The sequence below is a fragment of the Cyclopterus lumpus genome, chromosome 19, assembly GCF_009769545.1.
Source record: "Cyclopterus lumpus isolate fCycLum1 chromosome 19, fCycLum1.pri, whole genome shotgun sequence".
Classification (NCBI taxonomy): Eukaryota; Metazoa; Chordata; class Actinopteri; order Perciformes; family Cyclopteridae; genus Cyclopterus; species Cyclopterus lumpus.
In genome coordinates this window covers 12,214,484-12,234,283 of record NC_046984.1, presented here as the reverse complement: position 1 = coordinate 12,234,283, position 19,800 = coordinate 12,214,484, and the positions used below count along the sequence as shown (strand labels likewise).

Sequence of the window (19,800 nt, the reverse complement as noted above, 5' to 3'; positions counted from 1 at the left end):
ATCTGGTAAATTTCCCCACTGCGGGACTAATAAAGAATTCTGTTATCTTCTCTTATCTATTCTTTCCCAGGGCGCATACATTCATAACTGAGGTTATTCAATGGCAGCTGTATCTCTTTGCCCTCCTGTGTATTTTCTAATGAATTGTATTTCTTCATTTAACTGCTCAGATGGAGTCAGCCTGATGTACCAGAGGGTTCAGAGGGTGGAGTGCTCTTTCCCCAGATCAGTGCTGGTCTTGGGCCCATTAGTGGAGGCCAGTAAGGAAATGTTGGTGAAGGAGGCTCCTGACCAGTTCTGTCGTTGTCTGCCTGGTGAGCATGTTCACACACAACAAGTGTGTTATTGGTTTGCTTATTCATTAAGGAGTTTACATGCGTCTCATTGTCATACTGCGGAGAAGGATTTGACTAAGATACTTGGTTTACAAATTATAAATAATAAATGTAATAAGTACAGGGAACTAAATCTGTATGAATTATAAACATTGTTCAAAATTGTATTTATTTGACTTTCAGAGATAATGAAGGCATCTCAGCAGGCAATAGAGCGCGGAGTAAAGGATTGTGTGTTCATCGACTACAAACGGAGGAGCGGCCATTTTGATGTGACAACTGTAGCTTCAATAAAAGAGATCACAGAGAAGGTAAATTCATCTCTCTGTGTAATAAACTCCATACAAGGATCATCACTGGGACACTGGACTAGAAGATCGACAGCAATAGTGTCATTATTAGTATTTTATTTTTTATAACTGCTAAGTTTGTGAACTACTGTCTAAATGTATTTAACACCATACGTGTCCATACGTTTACAATTGCAAATTCTGCAAAACTGCCAATTTGATCAAGATATATTTGTTTTATACTTGGCAAAGGTTTCACATCTAAGTCATGTGGCATGTTTATTTGCAACATTCTGCTTTTGAACTGCCCTCGCCACCTCCCCATTTCTCATGCAGTCTCTTGCTGTCATTTTTCTCCCGTAGGACTGTCACTGTTTACTTGACATTGCACCTCACGCCATCGAGCGTCTTCACAGCGTTCACATCTACCCAATCGTCATATTCATTCGCTACAAAAATGCCAAGCAGATAAAGTGAGTAATCTCGTGACTTGAAAGATGTTTTGTTTCAGTTGCTTTTATGCTTTCAGATCCTTCATCGAGATATTGAGGAGATCCTTCATCCAAGGCTTTTGATTCTGGAGGCTGTTTGTGTTAAGAACATGTTTTGTTTTTTCTTCGGAAATGTAATTTTCTTTCAATCAAGACGGACACTCTGGAAGTTGACATCTGCAGAAGTCATGTTGCTTTTGTAAACATATTCATCTCGCAGACACAACAAAACGCATTGATCAACCTGATTTAATCACGGTGCCGGTAGTTTAGAAACAACAGCCTGCTCTTTCCCACCACCTGACATGGTTTGATAGGATGATTGTGATATTTCATAACCCCCTCTGTTTTTTCATGGGAGATTAATTCTGCTGAACCACCGACCCCCACCCGCTCAGCATGGTACTTTATATATGGAGGGGTTGTCCAATCAGGCACGTAGCATGAAAACCTTGACCCCTGTGCATGGTCTCACTATGTACTGATGTTATGAATCAAACGGCAGAGCAGCTACTATATTGAGCTTCTGGTGAGATTGACATTTTTTGATATACCCATATTGTCGACTGCATAAAAAAAACTATTGTATGATGGCAAAACCATTACATTTTATGACTGTAGAGGAAGGCAATCTGACTTCCAGGTGTTGCGAGGGCTCTCAACATTTTGTGGCCCTGGGTAGATAATCCCACACTTGCCTCAGACCATCTGTACAATATGTGATAAGAAATACCTTTTTAAAAAATACTATTTAGCTTCCAAAAGAAAACCATGTAATGGCAACCAATATAGAACATAAACTTTGGGCACACCTCCATGAGTGTTACAGACACTCGTCATGTTATACAGTTAAACAGGTTGCAGTACATTTCATACGTGTGTGTGTGTGTTTTGTCTCATGGTATCTTTTTCATTTTTAAACCTTCGATGCATCTCTCCAACTTCCTGTTGCAAAGACTGGTGTTCTTGTTTAAATACATTATAGTTGTATTGATTGGCTTCCAGGTCTTTTTTAAGCTGCTGACCTTTTTGCAGAATGTAATTTTGAATGTAGGATGTGTGATTACACATTGACTGTAGGGACATGTCCCTACCAACTCATTAACTTTGGCGTGAACAGACGCACACACATAAAGACACACACACACACACACACACACATAAAGACACACTCAAGCCTGGTCGAAACAGGCTTTCTCGGCCACACACGCCCACAAATCTATGAAGTGGTGCAGCAGGCAAACATGGTGGAGATTGATTCCTGCTAAGCTTTTGCTGTCATCAGCTGAGTGCCAGCTGTCCAGGGAGAGCTCACGGGGCCTGTGGCTCCGCTTTGTGGCGTGGGCGGCTAATGCACTCGCTTACCCCGCCCACCGCAGCCGCACACAAACGCACCTCCCACTGCCTGCCTGCTGCAGCGATTTGATGGTCAAGCTTTTTCGTGGGTTTCTTTTTCCTCTGGGAGGCAACCGCAAACCAATATGTTGACTTTATACTGAGTGCCACGGAGAGATGAGGGTGGGAATTGAAGTTGGTCCAGTGGATGAGGCCTGGGGACTGGGTAGTCACATGAATTGGTATTAATACTGTGTGCAGATATGGAGTGAAGGGTTTGCAGTAGAGGGATCTCATTCATAGCCTACTTGCTGTAAGTTGCACATAAGGTTGCACGGTTTGATCAGCGTGGATACTGTAATGTATGGCAAAACCTCAAATGTCAAGTATTTATTACCATTCAACTATTCAATACATTTTTCTTTATTTTACATCCTTAAAATTATGATATGCACTGGATCAGTATTTAGATGCATACACCTATAAATGGTTTCTATATTACACCTCGTACCTCAGTATGCAGTCATGTCCTACAGATATACTCTGCAATTGTTTCAGTACAAATGTTTTGGGGTTTATGTTCAGCTTGCAAATACACAAGCACAATAAATACATGTCAATAAATGGAAGGTGAGATTTGTAGGAGTGATTAGAGCAAACGATATAACAAAAACCTATTTTTAAAATGTACTTACTGGTTTGACAAACTGACTCCTTCCACGGCTTGGTATTGCACCGTGTTATGATTCTATGTGGTGTAATTTATTAAGGATGTTGACAGGTGCTGATGCTTGTGTCTCTGCAGAGAGCAGAAGGACCCTTTGTACCTGCGGGATAAACTCTCTCAGAAACATTCCAAGGAGCAGTATGAGGCGGCACAGAAAATAGAACAGGAGTACAGCCGCTTCTTCACAGGTTGGTGGGAATGACTTGAGTTTCTCTCGGATGTACTACAGAGAGCACAGTTACAGGAAATGCAGTAATAACCATAACTATGTTGAGCATATAGAGACATGTATACTAAATGTTTATCTGATGCATATGTCATTGTAGGGCTGAACACCAGCACTACCATTACAAATCAAATACATCTCCTTCATATAGTGGCAGCAACAGAAATCTCAGCAGCTGATATCTCAAAACCAAACGTCAAATAAGAACTAAGTATCTGATATCAGTTCAGGTCTGTGGCATTTGGATGAACTGGTCTGAGTCTGCTACATAGCGAGGGTGAATTTTACCAACAAACAAAACAATCCAGTTACTATAAACTATGGTAAAAAGATTGATATGTTAATCCAGTTTAGTTTAACTAATGTGACTCTATAACAGCACTGTAGGTCAGCTGAGCTTTTTATCTCTGTAGTCTTTTGCAGATAATACAAAGATGTGGTATCTGGAACAGCAGCAGGTCTGACGGCTGATTAATGACTATAAAAGAAGTATATTCATGGGAAAGAGCTTTGGGAATGAACGCATACAAAATCCCCTCTGATCCGCTCTAACAAGGAGAGGTGGCTGGCCAACGTCTGCACACAAGAGAACTTGTAATTATCGGTTATAAATCTGATCTGGTAGATAACATGAAGTGGAACTGATCACAACCCTGTAATTTAAAATTCCTGAACTGACATAATTTGGCTGCGTAGTCCCGTTTGGCCATGTCATGTTGTTTATAGCTCGTTGCATTGTCTTCTGGGAACTTGTGAGATGTATTTTTCCAGAGATGAAACAAATTAGTCGATTATCAGAAAAGTTACATATACATCGTCTGTCAATCATTAAATTATTTGACCTTTTTTAAAGCAAAAACACAATGTTCTAGTTTTATCTTCTGAGTAGTTTGATTTGATGCCTTAATTTGTCTTTTATGTGAGAGTAAAGACAGCTTATTTTGGTTTGGACTGTTGGTCGGACAGCAATTTGAAGATGTCCCCTTGTACTAGACATATTATGATTTTTTATTTCACAATTTTCTAAATCGCAACACATTTAAGACATTTTATGCAAATTTTCTAGATCTAATTTGTAAAATTTTTACATGGCTTACTGTTAAAAAACAAAACACTTTCTCACACTGTCTGAATATACCTGTATTCACTTAAATGCCCCCCCCCCCCCTTCACTGTGTTGCAGGCGTTGTTCAAGGAGGCAGTGTCGCCTTCATTTACACTCAGATCATGACCATCGTGGAGCAGGAACAAAGTAAAGTGCTGTGGATTCCAGATGGAGCGCTGTAGAAATGTCACCGCACGTCACTCCAAAAACATTAGAGAAAATGTGATTATTATGGGATACACAGTGAATCGGTACAGCTAAAAGACATTGTGGTTAACTCCAATGCTTTTTCACATGTAGCAATATCCGCACTGATGACAATGATGATCATGTAATATTCCCACTACAATAGCGTTGTACTGTACTACAGATAGATTTGTTTACACTAGTATTTAATACTTGAATGTTTTATTTTCCATTGCATCTAGTAGCACTCCTTTTTAATCCCACTTTGTACCATGAATATGTCGGACCACAGGAAGTCTGCATCGACGCAAACTGAAGACTTTATTCTTGAAGATAAGAGTGGACCACCGTGTTCCCTTCGCTATATTTATACGTATTTTCCTGCCATGTAATTTAGCTAATCAAATCAAAGATGTTGGTTATGAACTTTTTGTTATACAAATGTAGTTGTGTAGTTAATAGGAAGAATGCTATTTTCACATTACTGTCCTACTTTCACGTTATGTTGCAGTCGTCTGTTCTATTTTTCTCTTTGATGGCACTGTCTTTTCATTCATCATTTCAGCCCTAAAAATATTGTGCCAAGCTAAAAATATTTGCTCCTCACTACCCATTGTTCGAATTTATTAACACTACAACGTCCAGTATAAATCACACAGCAGGCATTTTCTTTACACCCCAGTTTGTGTGTTGCCAATAGTTTTAATCTGTCAAGTGCATTTTTTTTTTTTTTTTTTTTAAAGGGATATTTTATTTGTGGTTCATGGTTGGCTGTCGACTAAACCTCTTTACACGCACGTTTTAGATTTTCAGTACATGACGTTGTCAACATTTCATGTTCAAGTTGGTTGAAACACTCTAGGCCCTCTCCTAATGAACGTTAATATGTCTATGATATTAAAAACCGTTCAGTTAATGGAAAGCAATTGGTCTGCGGTTTCTATTGAAATGTATATAGTTTGTTTAGTCATCAGTTTTTGATGGATATTGTCACCTTTTTGTGCAAGATGATGCACAAAGCAGACTATTTGTAAGAAGAAATGCCACAAGTTGGACCTCAACAATCTTCACTTTGTCCACCAGGGAGAGTAAACCCCCACTGCGGGTGAGACATGGTGAGATGTCCTTTTATCACTTTTCATTCCACACATTAGCATGGCTGTCGACTCTAGAGAAACACTCTCATTCACTGAGTTGTTTAATAGTTTTTCGCTTGATTTAGTTTCACATTGTTTTTAAGTGAAGAACAAATGCGGTAATCTATTTTTTTTTTTTTGTCTGTAAAAGCAGAAATGTGTTGGAGATGCTGCTGTCATCTAGTAGCCTAATAAGGTACTACTTTGAGGAGGATTTGTTCTTATAAACCCTTAATCCACACGGATGCGTAATCAAAGCGCAACATCCTCTGCTACATTTTCAAATACAATATGTTTGTTCTCGGTTCCAACGCAAATCCTATAATTTTAAAATTAATCTAAAACGTTTAAGCTCTTGATGTTGTTCGTTAGAAGAAGAAAAAACAAACTAGTTTTTAAAAGTGAGAGCCGTAACCACAAAGTTACAATCATCAGCCATGGATGTAGCGGTCACTATAAATAAGCAGACAACCAGATAAGCATCGACGTCCCTTTCGCTGGCTCCTCCCCCCGCTACCTGTAAATCTGCGCTGCCATCTCCCGACAAATGGATGTGACAGGCGGCCGCCGCAGCCCGGGGAGCGGCAACGACTAAATCCGCTCTTTAACGCAAGAAACCTTCATTTATTTTGTTCCCAAAAGGTGATATTATTTTTTTTTTCTTCCCCCCCCACCCCCCTCCTCCCCTGAATGATATCGACGTAGTGCGCGACCTTTTTCAACGCGTGGCGCGCATTCAACAGTGCGCGGCGGTGCGGGGCTGAAGTAGCGGACCTGCGGAAAGATGCGCTGTTAACGAGCTGGGGGAGCGAATCCATCCGAGGACGAGTCTCTGCCACGTCACAGCAACGCGTAACGGCCGTTTCACCCATCGGGACTGTCGGGGGGGACATCGTGTTGGGGGAGTTGGCACACAAAATGTGATTTTAAATTATTTATTTTTTTTGTACATTTTTTTTTTTTGATGCGCTGATCAAACGCGGATGACGCGCAATTCCAGCCACGAACGCGCACCGAGAGGCGCGCGACTGCTATCTTGAATTCAGAAGTTTTTTTTTGTTATTACTGCGCGCGACAAGCTGTCGACTCCCAACTTTTACGTCGTTGCTCAGCGAAGCCCGATGAGAAGGTGGAGGAGCGGAAGGTGGTTGACTTAACATGGCTGAGCCGCTGGGGCATCAGGGGCCGCCGGCCGGAGAGCCCCGAAGCGCCTGAATTCCAGTCGAGTTGATTGTTTGAAGGGGGGGTGGCTGGCAGGTGACCAGAGGCCGAGAATGTCGAAGAGATTCAACCCGGATCCTTCCGTCCACATATCCAAGATGAGTGTCATCATCCCGTTTTCCCCAGATGTGCCCTGTGACAGCAACGGCCAGCGGATGTGGTGGGCTTTCCTCGCGTCCTCCATGGTCACTTTCTTTGGGGGTCTCTTCATCATCCTTCTGTGGAGAACTCTCAAATATCTGTGGACTGTGTGCTGCCACTGGAACGCCAAAAAGAAGGTACGCGTGGGCATTTCACAAAACACCACACCCTAATGAAATGACTTCTTCTTACGGGGTCTGTGTGCAACAGCCCTCCAACAAGGTGTCCGGTTTGATTTACGAAATGGGCTCCTAATTAAATCAGTGTTCAATAAGGCCTCGTCGACAGTGAGGCCTTCGTGACTTTGAATAATTAACTCTGCTCTCGGCTGAATGTCACATACAATAACACATGGATACCATTTATACTAAAATAATTTCATTTTACGGGTGAACGATAGTGTGGTTGAGGTTGGGCAGGTTTTCAGTTGCAGCTGACACTTGTTGGACGACCTTATGTTTGTTCCATGAGTTTGATTTTTGAAAGCGATCAAACGCACTAGCAGGTAATATATTATGATTTTAAACTTATGCTACTATTTGTTATTTGAATATATTAGTAGTCTTTTGGTTGAATTTGAAAGCACAATATCCGATTAAAATTAAATTGATCACATCTAAACCTTTCTATTTAAGATATCCTTTAAAAAAGTAACTTGTACTTGTAGTGATAACACTGGAATATTGTAAGGCTTACCCAAACTGACCAAAAAAACCACACACATTATCCATCTAATATATCCTCTTGCATTCAGTTTATTTGTGCTTGGGTTTTTTCAGATTTTGAGAGATTTCCAACCACCTCAGAACAATGCATGTGAATTGAATTAGTGTTGCAGAAAATGGTGATTAAAAAAGATAATAATGGCACCAATGTCCTTGTTGTTCTGCATCCTCTACAGACCACCTGTGAACATTTTCACTGGAACTACTTTCTGTCGAATAATTAGTCTCTATAAAAACACTTGAGATAGCTGTTGACTCAGTTAAAGGACATTTTACATTTACATTTTTTGGAACGAGTTCCATTCACCCCCCTTTATTTGGGTTTGAGACATCATTTAATTGGTCATTTGGATAAACTCACAAGATTTTAAGGCATCGACGGAAGCACAAACTATCAGAAACTTTGGTATTTGTGACTAATGTTAACTATTTCAAAGGATTGTTGTAATACATAGCCTAGTTTCCCACAATGTATTTCCCCATCGACATAGTCTGAGGTCATTATTATTTGCAGCTTGAAACCCTCCAGTGAAGCATTTGTTTGACACGTCTCCAGAAGTCAGGAATAGTTTTGCCCGTTCAGGACAGTCAGCTGTCTTACATTGTTGGATGACCAACAGACATTCTCTTACCAATGGTGTGCATCTGTAGTGCCTCTGTGGAGGCTGACACTCATGCCACAGTGTAATCCCCAGAAATCATTTTCATAACATTAAAGGCAGACTGCCACTAGATTTCACAAGGTTTCACAATCGTTACGACACCATCTGTCCGAGGCCGGCTGCAGTCCTGCTTTGGGATACAAAAAAATAGTTTCTGTGCTGTATGGAGTGCTCATCTGGCTCCAACTGTATCCTAAAGTTGGTATCCTTCTTTGTATGTTTGAGGACAAAGATGGAATAGCTGACACAGAGAGAGAGAGACGTTTATGTTTTTACTTCAAGGATGTGCATTCATCTCTCAGACAAGCAAGGTGGATGAGGAGAAATGTCAAATGCTGCATGAAGGGTGGTGCGGAACATTTGAAGGGTCTATCATTTCTATTCTTTGGTTGAATCTGGTTGCAATTGGGGGGGGGGGGGGCAACTATTGACCGCTTTCATCAGTTATTAATCTGCTGGTATATCTTTGGTTATTTAGGTAATCGTTCATTCTTTAAAATGGCTGAAACAAAGCCTAATGCTAGTTCTCATATCAGATCCCAGATCACCTTTTCTTTTCTTTTTAAAAAAAAAAAGAAATCTGACAAACTATTCAAAACCCATAGATATATCGGAGATAAGGATAAACCTGAGCAATTATTTGAACTTAAAGGAAAGATCGATGTAGCTAAGAGTTTCAGCTCCAGTTAAAATATTCAACAGAATCCACCAGCTCGCGTCCCAGTTTTATTTATACATGGACAGAAATGGAACAGGAATACATCTCAGGATGAGGTTGTTGCTTTCTGAGTTCATGTGTGACTACAAGAGAGCAGTCAAATTGTGTGTTTTTTTTGTGCCAAGAGAAGCTGGTGAGCTCCACCAACCTGTTGTGGGAGTCAGCCAGAGATGGGTCATCTTTTCTCTTCCAATCCTCCCCTCTCTGCCTTTTTCGCTCTCCCGGCATTTATTTTGTAACTCCTGCCCCGTCTTTTTATTTTTTATTTTCTTCTTCACCCTCTTTTTCTCATCCAAGAACCAACCTTCCTCCAAAGTGTCAGAAATGCAGTGTCAGGCGCATATGGTATGTGCCATGTGAATCAGTGTTTTTGTTGCTAAGCAACTAGCAAGCAAAGGATTTCATTATAAGAGTAAATCTCTCTCTCTGTTATGCAGTTGACTCGGCTGTGAGATGCGGCAGGTTGTGTTGGAGGGACACCTCCCCACCCCCTCCCAGTCTGTGCATGTCTGTGCAGCCCAAACGTGGAGCTTTCAGTGCACATTGTTATCGTTCATAGATGGGAGTTGATAATGAGTTTCCTCCCTTTCAGTTTGTTTCCCCCCTCTGTGAGGCGTTCACTGTCCCCATTCGGTCCAAACGGCTCCCGTGTCTGAGACTTAGCCTCCATCTTTGTGGCTCCGCCTTCCCCGTCGAACGGAAATTGATGAAACTCGTCGTCCGTGAGGTTCTGATGAATGACGGCTATTATCCGTCTGGGAGGAAGAAAGAAGCTGTGCATTGTTAGTGGCACTGTACTCACGACGGGAGGATGACACGCTGCGGCAGCTTCTCAGTCATCTTTTCTTTTCTTTTTTTCAGGCTCACGGTGAGAAAGTTTCATCAAAGTGACGTGTTTTATTATTCCTTCAGTCTGTATGCAGGAGACCTGCTGGAGGTTTGAGACGCCATATATTTGTGGCGCAGGGTATAGTCGTGACGGGCCCTAGTACTCACACACACACACTATTATGCACACCATGTGCTCAGCTTGTCAGTCTTGACAGATTTTTGCGCCAAAAGAAGCCTCGCTTCCATATATCGTATGGTCTGACTCTCGTCACATGATTTCTAGTTGATATGGAACAACATCAACATACATAATAGCCCGCAATCATCATTGTATAGATCACCCCCCTCCCCCCTCCCCACCTCCCCAATTGCAACTGCTCTGCCTGAACTGACTATATTTACGCACCTGCCATATGACCAACGGTGGACAAAGGTAGACGTGTTATTGGTCGATGTGTGTTCAAGTTATTGAAAGAGGCCCCTCGCCACCCCATATTTTTAGCCACTCTAGCTGCTTGATTCAGCCGGACATGAAACGTTGTACAAACATTCATGTTGCCCTCGGGATGAACTGTAATAATTTTGGAGATCCACTGACTTTTCCTTTTTAGCACCATCATGACGTCGACATTTCTGGTGTCGAGTGAAATGTCCCGACAACTATTGGAGGAATAGCAGTGACATTTGCTCCACGTATTCAAGCCTCCCCTAGCTTTTCATAAAAGGCCATCGTCAGGTCCACGTTTTAATTTGTCCATTACTTTGGTTCATGACTAAATACCTGCAAAGCTAATGACGTTCCCAACAGCCGCAGCTGTACTTAGTGTTTGGTGCTAATTAACACATCTTAGCAGGCTTGCAGGGGAAACTAATATGCTGGACATGGTACCATTAAAAGCATTCAGCTCAAAACACCGCTGGGACTATTGGAAGTATAGAGAGTCGCTAGCGTGGCTGTAGAGTCCAGTATTTATTTATTATTTTTTCAAACCGTGGCTTGTTCTGCTTGTAATCTTATCAATAATTAACATCTACTGCGTGATGTCTTTACTTTGTCTACATCTTTGGTTAATCATGTTTGATTTGTGCATCTTCTGGCAGTGGCTCGGTGTCCTTGGATGCGGCGGGTGGAGTTAGGGTGAGGGGCGGGGGGGTATAAGGGATGTGATTCAAGGTTTCAGATGGAGAGTCGCACTCGTGCTGCTTTTAAAGTGCCTTCTGAAATATTGTAATTATGAGACGAGTGCTCATGATCGAACAGCTGTAATTACGAGTCAGAAAGTTGGAATAGCTGAGTGGCACTTTGCTGTCAACTACATCAGCCGTCATAGGTTATTTTTAAAACAAGCTAATTTTGGTCAACATTTCTGAAACGCAAACTGGCGCTCTGCTGCAGGATCTTATCCAAAATACGAGAGGCTGATTTTGTTGGTATCCATTTCACTTTACTAGGAGTGCTCTTACATCTTGTACTTCAAATGTGAATGTAGAAGAAAAGGTACTTGAAGGCAGCATCATTTATTTAAATTCCAGACCTTCATTCTTTAAAGAAAGACAAAAGACAGTTTCTTTTAGTACATATAGTCTTTTGTAATGTGTTTTTTTGATTGGCTGTGTAATTAGTTGGCCAAGTATTAGCCTCTCACATTGCATAACATAAGCAGCATGCTGCAGCTTGGCTGTCATTGCACCATCTGGGGTCCAACAGGTCTCAGATTAACTCAAATGTTAAACATCTCGACGGTGCCAGAGCCGGCGCCTCTGCTGCTTTTTGACTGTAAGACAAGAGATCCATTTGACGAGTTGTATAGAACATTTTTATGTACGTTTACATATTATGCGGGTGTGTTTTTTGTTTTTATTCTTTTGTGATGAATATCACACTTAATTACTGGTAGGTTGTGTTTTTTTCACAGGTTTTCGTGGCCACACTTCACAGTGTTGCTGTTGCATACACTTTCAACTCTTTGAAAAAGTTTGCGATAATGTTCATCAACAGTTGAGTCATTCATTAATAACAACACGTTTCTACTCGTGTCCAATTTTAGCTTCTGCTTCCACATACTGAGCTGAGTTAAGTTGCTGAATGGAGGCTTAGTTTCTCTGCTCTTTGATATTTGTGTGTATATATATATATATATATATATATATATATATATATATATATATATATATATGTGTGTATAAATCTTAACCAAATACTTGGGTGCATTCATTTAGCGATTTATTGATTGGAAGGATGTGGGGTCGAGTGACTTGTAACACAGTCTCTCTTCACACAGAAGAGGGGCCATAGATCAGTTATGAGACTCGGATATTTCAAGATTTTCCTCTAACAAGAATGTCTTGATTTATTATTAATTGATTTATATTAATGTATTTTTAAATAATGTATTCACTTTTGCAGAAAATGGTGTCACGAGCCATATGTTAGACTCAAACTTAATGGGCCTGTCATTTGAGAAATGGTCTCGGTGGATCCCGAGAATAGGCGCGCGATGTTGATGAATGACCTCTGGTGTCAGGGGGACTCGATTTAGGCGAGATAGTGGAACCTATATTTGGAGGATCTGACTATTGATCAAAGTGACGAAGAGGAGATGACCTGCCTGAGTGGGTGTAATGATTACATCTTCTTCTTTGGTGTCTGCAGCTACATTAAAAATGTATCCTTTCATTAAAATAAAGTCCAGTAGAAGATTGTTTAACCCTCTTGGTGTGTCCTACAACTTTTACCAAAGTAAATATCACACCCACAATACGCAAAACCAAAACGATGTTTGTCCTGCAAGAAGGAATTGGAGTACATTTACATTTTAAATGGTTAAAAAAATGCAGTTCTCTCAATCTTCGCATTGAAGGTTTCTTCCTGCATGTGACCTTAAGATGACCCTCGCCCTTTTTTTTTTTTTTAAAAAGAATAATTGGACAGAAGCATGTCATGAATCACAAATCATTAATCTTTGATCTCTTCCTTTTCTGGCATTTCGAAATACCATAGCCAGTGTGGGTTTTTTAGTGTGCACTTTTAGATTTGGTCATTAAAGTGCTTGAGGATAACAACGGGATGCCAATTAAGCCTCAACCGCTTCCCTCAACACAGCCTGTGTCACTCTATTCATTGAAGCAGGGAAGTGCACCGGCAGATACATACTTCAGGTCAAGTGTTCAGAGAAGAGAAGAATTCATAGGAATTGGGACGTTATTGCAAAGTATTTTAAAAAAAAAGAAAACGAAGAGTCCTGCACACTGTCCATCACGTTTACTTTGCTTATGACCAGAATGTTGGAGATGAAAACAACTCCCCCCTCCCCCAACAAATGAGTCCCATATAGGCAATCTATAAATGTAATAAATCCTAATCACAATAATAAAATACTGCAGTATAAATCTTCTGTATATTCAAATTTATAGGAACACCTTAGATGTCCCGATCTATACCAAGACTAAATTAATTATATGAAGAGTTTCAATTAGTTTGATTGGTAAGAAATATATACTTGAATTCCATAAAGCTAGTTAGTTACGAGATTGACTAAAGCTAGCTGACATTCAATTTCATTTCAATGATGTAAGGCATGGGACTTGCAAGAATTGCACAAAAAAACCTGCAAGATTTGAAACAGCAGAGGCTGAGAATATATATATAAAAAATGTTTCTTCACTTTAGCCTTTATTTGATAATGAGGTGGAGATCACTTGACTTTCAGTCTTTAGTATGGGTCAAGTGCCAAAAAAACACTGAATCCTACACTTCCCATAATGCAACTGGACAGTGTCTTTCACTAGTGCCCCTCGTGCAGATTTTGTCAATCTTAAATCCCGGTAACCCTTATGACATCAACAGGATTATTCTTATCTTATTCAAGAGCACTTGAACCACAGAAGAAGAAAGTAACATTTCAGTCAAAGTGTTCTTTACAGGTCTCCGTGACCAATAAACTGAACACTTTCATCCTCAAGATAAAAAAATACTTCCCCATAGCTCTTGACATAAATCTGAGGAGAATATCATCTTGGAATATATAAATGTGTCCACTAAATGTTATTTATTAAGTCGCTTATTTAACCAATTTGAATTCCATGGGCATTACTAATACATTAATTAATATATATACACTCACCCTGATCTCCTTCAGGGGATTCACAGCTCAGATTTAACTTAAATTCCCCCAGAGGGTGTTTCGTGACTTGCCTAATGATTGATTTTTCTTTTTTAGCTTTTGGAAAGTCTTAGTGGTTTGGATCAGCGTGTAAAATAACTAATGCCTGTTGACCCATTTTATTAAAGCAAAAGATGCACTACACTCAAATGAGAAGGTGTGCGTTCTGCAATAGATACTGAACACATTGCCTTGGAAACAGCTGGTTACCTGTTGCCTCATTTCAAAACTGCAGTTTCCTTTGTCTCGTTGGCTGCATTAGCTCCTAAGTGAGCTGGACATGTTGTGATAGTGTTATCAGGTTAGTGCTGCGGGGCTCTGGACCGGCTGTAGGAAGTGTACCAGGGTCTGCTGGTGGTCCTGCTGGTCTCTGACTAATGTCTCTGTCCATGATTGAATTACTTAGTGCAGCCAGCTATTTCGTAATAATGATGGAGAGGGTTGAAATGTGTGGGCGCCATTATGAAATACCCTGCTGAAACCAGTTTTTATTTTTTTTATTAAAGATCCTTATTGCTAAATGGTAGATATTCAACTTTTTACTCCACATTTATCTGATGGCAAAGAACAAAAATGTAGCTCATCAAGATTGTTCTTTTTAGATTATCTTTTGCTGTTATGATAATTTGTATATTTGTCTGAAAATGGTAGTGTGGGTCTTAACAAGCTCTCTTCCTCTGCGAATGAATGTTTTTTTAAATGTTATTAGGTTTGCACTTTTCTCTCATCAAAGCTAATATTCTCTTTTCCTTTCTTACTGACAAATTCACAATTACATTTTTTTTAATAAGATTTTGAAACATTTTTGAAGTACAGTTTTAGATTAAGGAACTTAGGAAGTTTAATCTTTTCTTAATACTTTACCTTTTTTTTTTAAAAGAGAAGTCTGCTGTTATTTAGCAAACATTACTCGAAGTATCTTCTCTTTGAGAGTCTTATTATACTTTAGGGTTCTATAGAGTATTTATAGATCAGCAGGATGCTGTATGTGGGATTGACTCATCGGAATGCAGCAGTGTGGCAACAATGGAGGCTCTATGGCACAGAGAAATAAGTCATCACATATATATATATATATATATATATATATATATATATATATATATATATATATATATATCATCATCATCATCATCATCATTAGACTAATTTGCTAAGAACCAAACCTTTACATTGGGGTTTATATAGGGTGTCCTGCTGCCATAATTACTCACGATCTCACCAAATCCATGGTTATCCATGTTTACCCCTCTCTTCAAAAGTGAAGCTATACATTTGTGAGCCGTTTGTATACGTCTGCGTCTTCAATTGGAACCAATTTATTTTGCACGGCATCACTAGATCACATACAAATCCATCTTGTCAGGCTTCGAGTGAAGCGTTTGCTTCTGGACTCCAAGCGTTTGTATCAATCATGTGGATCTCCTATCCTGGGGACACATAGCCCATTTTGTATCTGGAGAATGTGAGATATTGGACATTAACTCCACCAGATAAAATGCTTCCTACAATAGTGCGACACATGGCACAAGGTAAAACCATATAAACAGTTATTTTCCCCCCTCTAACTATGTAAAGTGCATCAACTAATCCAACATGACGAGCTCAGCTGCAGGAGGAAGGGCCCAGAGAGAGTGATGTGTGACACCATTGAAGGAGGAGGAGGAGGAGGAGGAGGAGGAGGAGGAGGAGGAGGAGGAGGAGGATAATAAAGAGTCTGTGTTGTGTTCACCTTGAGGCTGTGGGGTGAGCATGGCTAACCCCTGCATCCTTTCTCGATTTCCTGCTCTGTGAATCATGCCAGTCCCAGCAGATAGACAGACATGCAGACAGACAGGTGGAGAGGCAGGCAGGCAAGCAGGCGGCCAGGCAGCCCACTCAGTGGAGCAGAAACACCAGGAGCTCAGTGGCTGCCATGGATACACTCCTGGAGTCTCTTTGCTGCTCTCACTCTGTATGTTTTCTGTATGCATGTGCATGTGCATGTGCATGGGTGTTATTTGTTGGGTTCCTTGAGCCTGGTCACCATAAGAATGCTGCATGAAGTGTTTTTTAGAAGTTGGTCATGTTGCGTTTTTTGCAGAGCTGTCAATCAAACAAAAAACGTAGGTGGTAGTTTCTTTTAACAAAGTTTGGATTTCTGTTTTTGCCGATCGAAGAAAAAAAAAAAAGGATTTTTAATACAATGAATAAAGTTACAATGTTCAATGTTAAAGGTCCAAATCACCCGAAGAAGATTATCACACAGCGCTGCAGTTCATCGAAGCTTGAAAATGTATGTTTTTCAGCTGTTTGTTCAGATATCATTAACCATTATTTTAGACTTGGACTGAAAATATTAACATAATGAGACATTTTTTAGGTTAAAGCTGCACTAATCAGTATTCTTCTAGAAGAACAATTTGATTTATAAATAAGTCAACTATCAGAAGTATAACTCTTTACTGATTAGGGAAAACAATTATATAATGACCCTATTGTGTGCCAACATTGTGGCTATTTAAACTATATTATTAAATGAAAAGAATTATGACCCGACTCTGTAGTCCGCCTCACTTTTACGAGTGTTAAAGATCCTTTGAGCTCGTAGTTTTGGCCACGAAACTTTGACTGACACGCTTTCAATAGCCTTCCGATGTTTGGAGATAAACCCGGATAAACCCAGCATGAACCTTGTCTGAAGGCATGCCAAAGAACAAACGGACAAAGTTGGTGACTTGCTGGTGGAGAACGTAGCAATCAGAAGCTAACTTTTGTGCATTTGGTCAGGGGGAGTCAAAATAATGAGAACCGCAAAACTGTTCGCTGTACTGTGTTGTACTTGATGTTTCTGTTTTTACTCACAGCGAAGTGTGTGTGTGTGTGTGTGTGTGTGTGTGTTTGTGTGTACAAATTACTCAAAACTTCTGCACTGCTGGACAAAACCAACAGAATAGGACTAAGAAACTAACCTTAACTGGAGCACTAATTCCATCAAGTGGGTCTACCTCTTGGCTCCCTCTGTCCCGCCCTCTCTCTGGCCTGGATGATAGTTGGACAGCAGCTTGGTGTCCACAGATGTGTTTAGAGAGTTGGAAAATATTTATCTTACAACAAACTGCGGTGGAACACATATTTTCCTGTGCAAGAGGATTTTTCCTGGCATTGATCCACTATACTATACACAATAGCTGTAGGTTGACTAATAAGGGCCACGCTATCGTAGAAATCAATGCTAATTTCAAAACGGTTTAATGTGAAAAAAAGTTATTGTTAAACTCGTATTTTTCCCCCGTTACCTTCTGCATCCTTTTCTTTGCAGGAGGTCCATCGGCTCAGCACAGGCGATGGCATCAAGCGCACCGACAAGGACGACCCGGCGGCCAGCGAGGTGGGCTGGATGACCTCGGTCAAAGACTGGGCCGGAGTCATGATATCCGCTCAGACACTGACGGGAAGAGTCCTGGTGAGTTCACACACGGTCGTCGTCCTTCGCTTGACATCTCGAGCTACTTTAGCCGGTCGTCGATGAGATGAAGCGTGACGACCCCCCAACTTCCTGATGACAGCTATCGGCTGCACTTGGGTTGAACTGTCAATGAAAGGGCCTTGTGAAAACTAATTTATTATAGGACAGGCCAGAAACCTTGCTGAGGGAGGAGCTTGCGCCACACTTACATTTGCCTTAATTTATTTCTGCTTGTGTGACGCATAAATAAATTTTGGAGTGCATGTCGTGGTAGCTTATCTCTCAGTCTAGAGGCAGACCCATCAAAACAAAGCCAGGGAGATTTAAACAGTGTATTAAGGTCACACCCCATAATGCCCTCAGATAGCACAGAGAAACGGATCCAGAAGGACGGACGGAAGGAGGGAGGGACATGTAGAGTTTACCAATTGCATTCGCTCAGCCGAAGTGGTTACCATGGCACCCGGCGTGTCTGTTGACAGTGTCATGTGGGGAACTCATGCCTTTTCAACCACATGTTATGAGATCCGTATCACATCCTTTTTTTTCCTTTCTTTTTTTTACTGTAACCTGTCTCGACGTCGTCGAGTCAAGGACACTTTCAGTATGATGGAGATTCTGCTGCATTTTGTTCCTCCCTTTTTATTTTACAAGAGTGTTTTATGATTTGGATGTAAGTGCTTGGCAATGCAACAGTATAACTGAGGAGTGATGAAATGAAATGGCATGAGTGGGAGCACCATGCCAAGGCTTGCCGCAGTGCTCGTGGCTGATCCCACTTTGTCCCACCCCACTATATGTGGCGCAGCAACTCCAGTTGGCTCAGTCCATGCAGGTTATTAATCATGAATGCTGGGTGGGCAGCCACACTCAAGCATAATGGTTTGATGTGGAATATTAACTAACCACACTTTGTTACTGTTTATGGGACAAAAAGTGTTTTGCGTGCGGGGGGGAGGGGCTGTTTTGTTGTAAACAAAAATGATTCATTTAGAAGGTCACTGTGATAAACACTTCATGTCAGGTGCTTTACTCATAACAATGTGCATCATGTTTGGATGATAATGTTCCTGCTTTTGGTGTATGTTATTTAAAACGCAGTGAAGTGAAACATTTTCTGTTTTGAGATGTGTGTAGCCGTAAGCTTCTGCAGGGAGGTGATTAACACCGATAACAAAATAAAAGCTTTTTTTATGCTCTCAGTTTGGGCTAAAAACAGCACATTTTCTTCTTCCTCCAAATGCCACATGGAACTCTGACTCAGGCTGAACTCAGGTTGTCCCCCAGGCATCGTCTTAGTTTTAAACACGGTGATGGCGAATGGTGACTGCAACATATTGCTAACAGAAGCTGGATATTAGCTCAGCTGCCATCCTGCGTTTCCTTGCCTTTCACTTTAAACCACCAACGCTCCCCTCAATTCATACGCGTGTGTTTTTTTTTTATTTTTTATGTGTGCAGCTCAAGTGCCCTGTCTCAATGATGGCTTGACACACAACTGTTCAGCAAGCTCTTGTCTGTAACCATGGCAACTGCAGCTTACCTAAACACGGCAGATGTGTGTTTTCTATGTCAGCCTGTTTAGGGGGCACATTTAAAGCCTATTTCCTGTGTGTGTGTGTGGCTATTCCCGCGTTATTGTTCTTGAAATATCCTCAAACTACTTTTTACTTCAGGGTTTTATTGCGTGCCTATTTTAAACTTGCAGCCTTCGTTAGCAAAGCACAGCAGAGGCTGCATTTGTTTTTTTACTTCATTCCCAGGGACTAGAACATTCCAACAAATCTCAGTTCTGTTCCCCGATGCACTTAGTGCATGTGAATCCTCTAATGCGTGTCCTCTAATTAATTTTACCAATTAAACCTGCTTACAATCTTAAGAGTAGATGCAGTCAAGGAGAGAATAAATCATAAGCCTTACAGACTAGTCAAACATCAATTATGCAAAAAGGGAAGCGCTGCTCCAGGATGCCTGCAATATTTTGCAATTGTGATGGAGGTTATGGATCAGTCAAGCAGACATTGGTTGATGTCTCTGCTGACTCTTACTTGTCTATCTCT

General features: G+C 40.8%; 2 protein-coding genes across 4 annotated transcripts in view; both read left to right on the top strand.

Moving 5' to 3' along the window:
- Positions 1-5,614, top strand: part of LOC117749060 (disks large homolog 5-like) — a 29,107-nt gene extending 23,493 nt beyond the window's left edge. For 2 of the 3 annotated variants that reach the window (XM_034559263.1, XM_034559262.1), the window contains exons 29-33: positions 171-314; positions 519-646; positions 989-1,098; positions 3,257-3,366; positions 4,588-5,614. In XM_034559263.1, the coding sequence (XP_034415154.1) occupies positions 171-314; positions 519-646; positions 989-1,098; positions 3,257-3,366; positions 4,588-4,691 (596 nt within the window). In that variant the 3' untranslated portion in view covers positions 4,692-5,614. Of the gene's footprint in view, positions 1-170; positions 315-518; positions 647-988; positions 1,099-3,256; positions 3,367-4,587 lie in introns of those variants that run through there. The other variant, XM_034559264.1, reaches the window with a different exon arrangement.
- A 1,491-nt stretch (positions 5,615-7,105) lies between these two features.
- Positions 7,106-19,800, top strand: part of LOC117748667 (calcium-activated potassium channel subunit alpha-1-like) — a 71,775-nt gene continuing 59,080 nt past the window's right edge. The window contains 2 exon segments of the mRNA XM_034558640.1: positions 7,106-7,330; positions 17,594-17,737. Coding sequence (XP_034414531.1) covers positions 7,106-7,330; positions 17,594-17,737 — 369 coding nt within the window.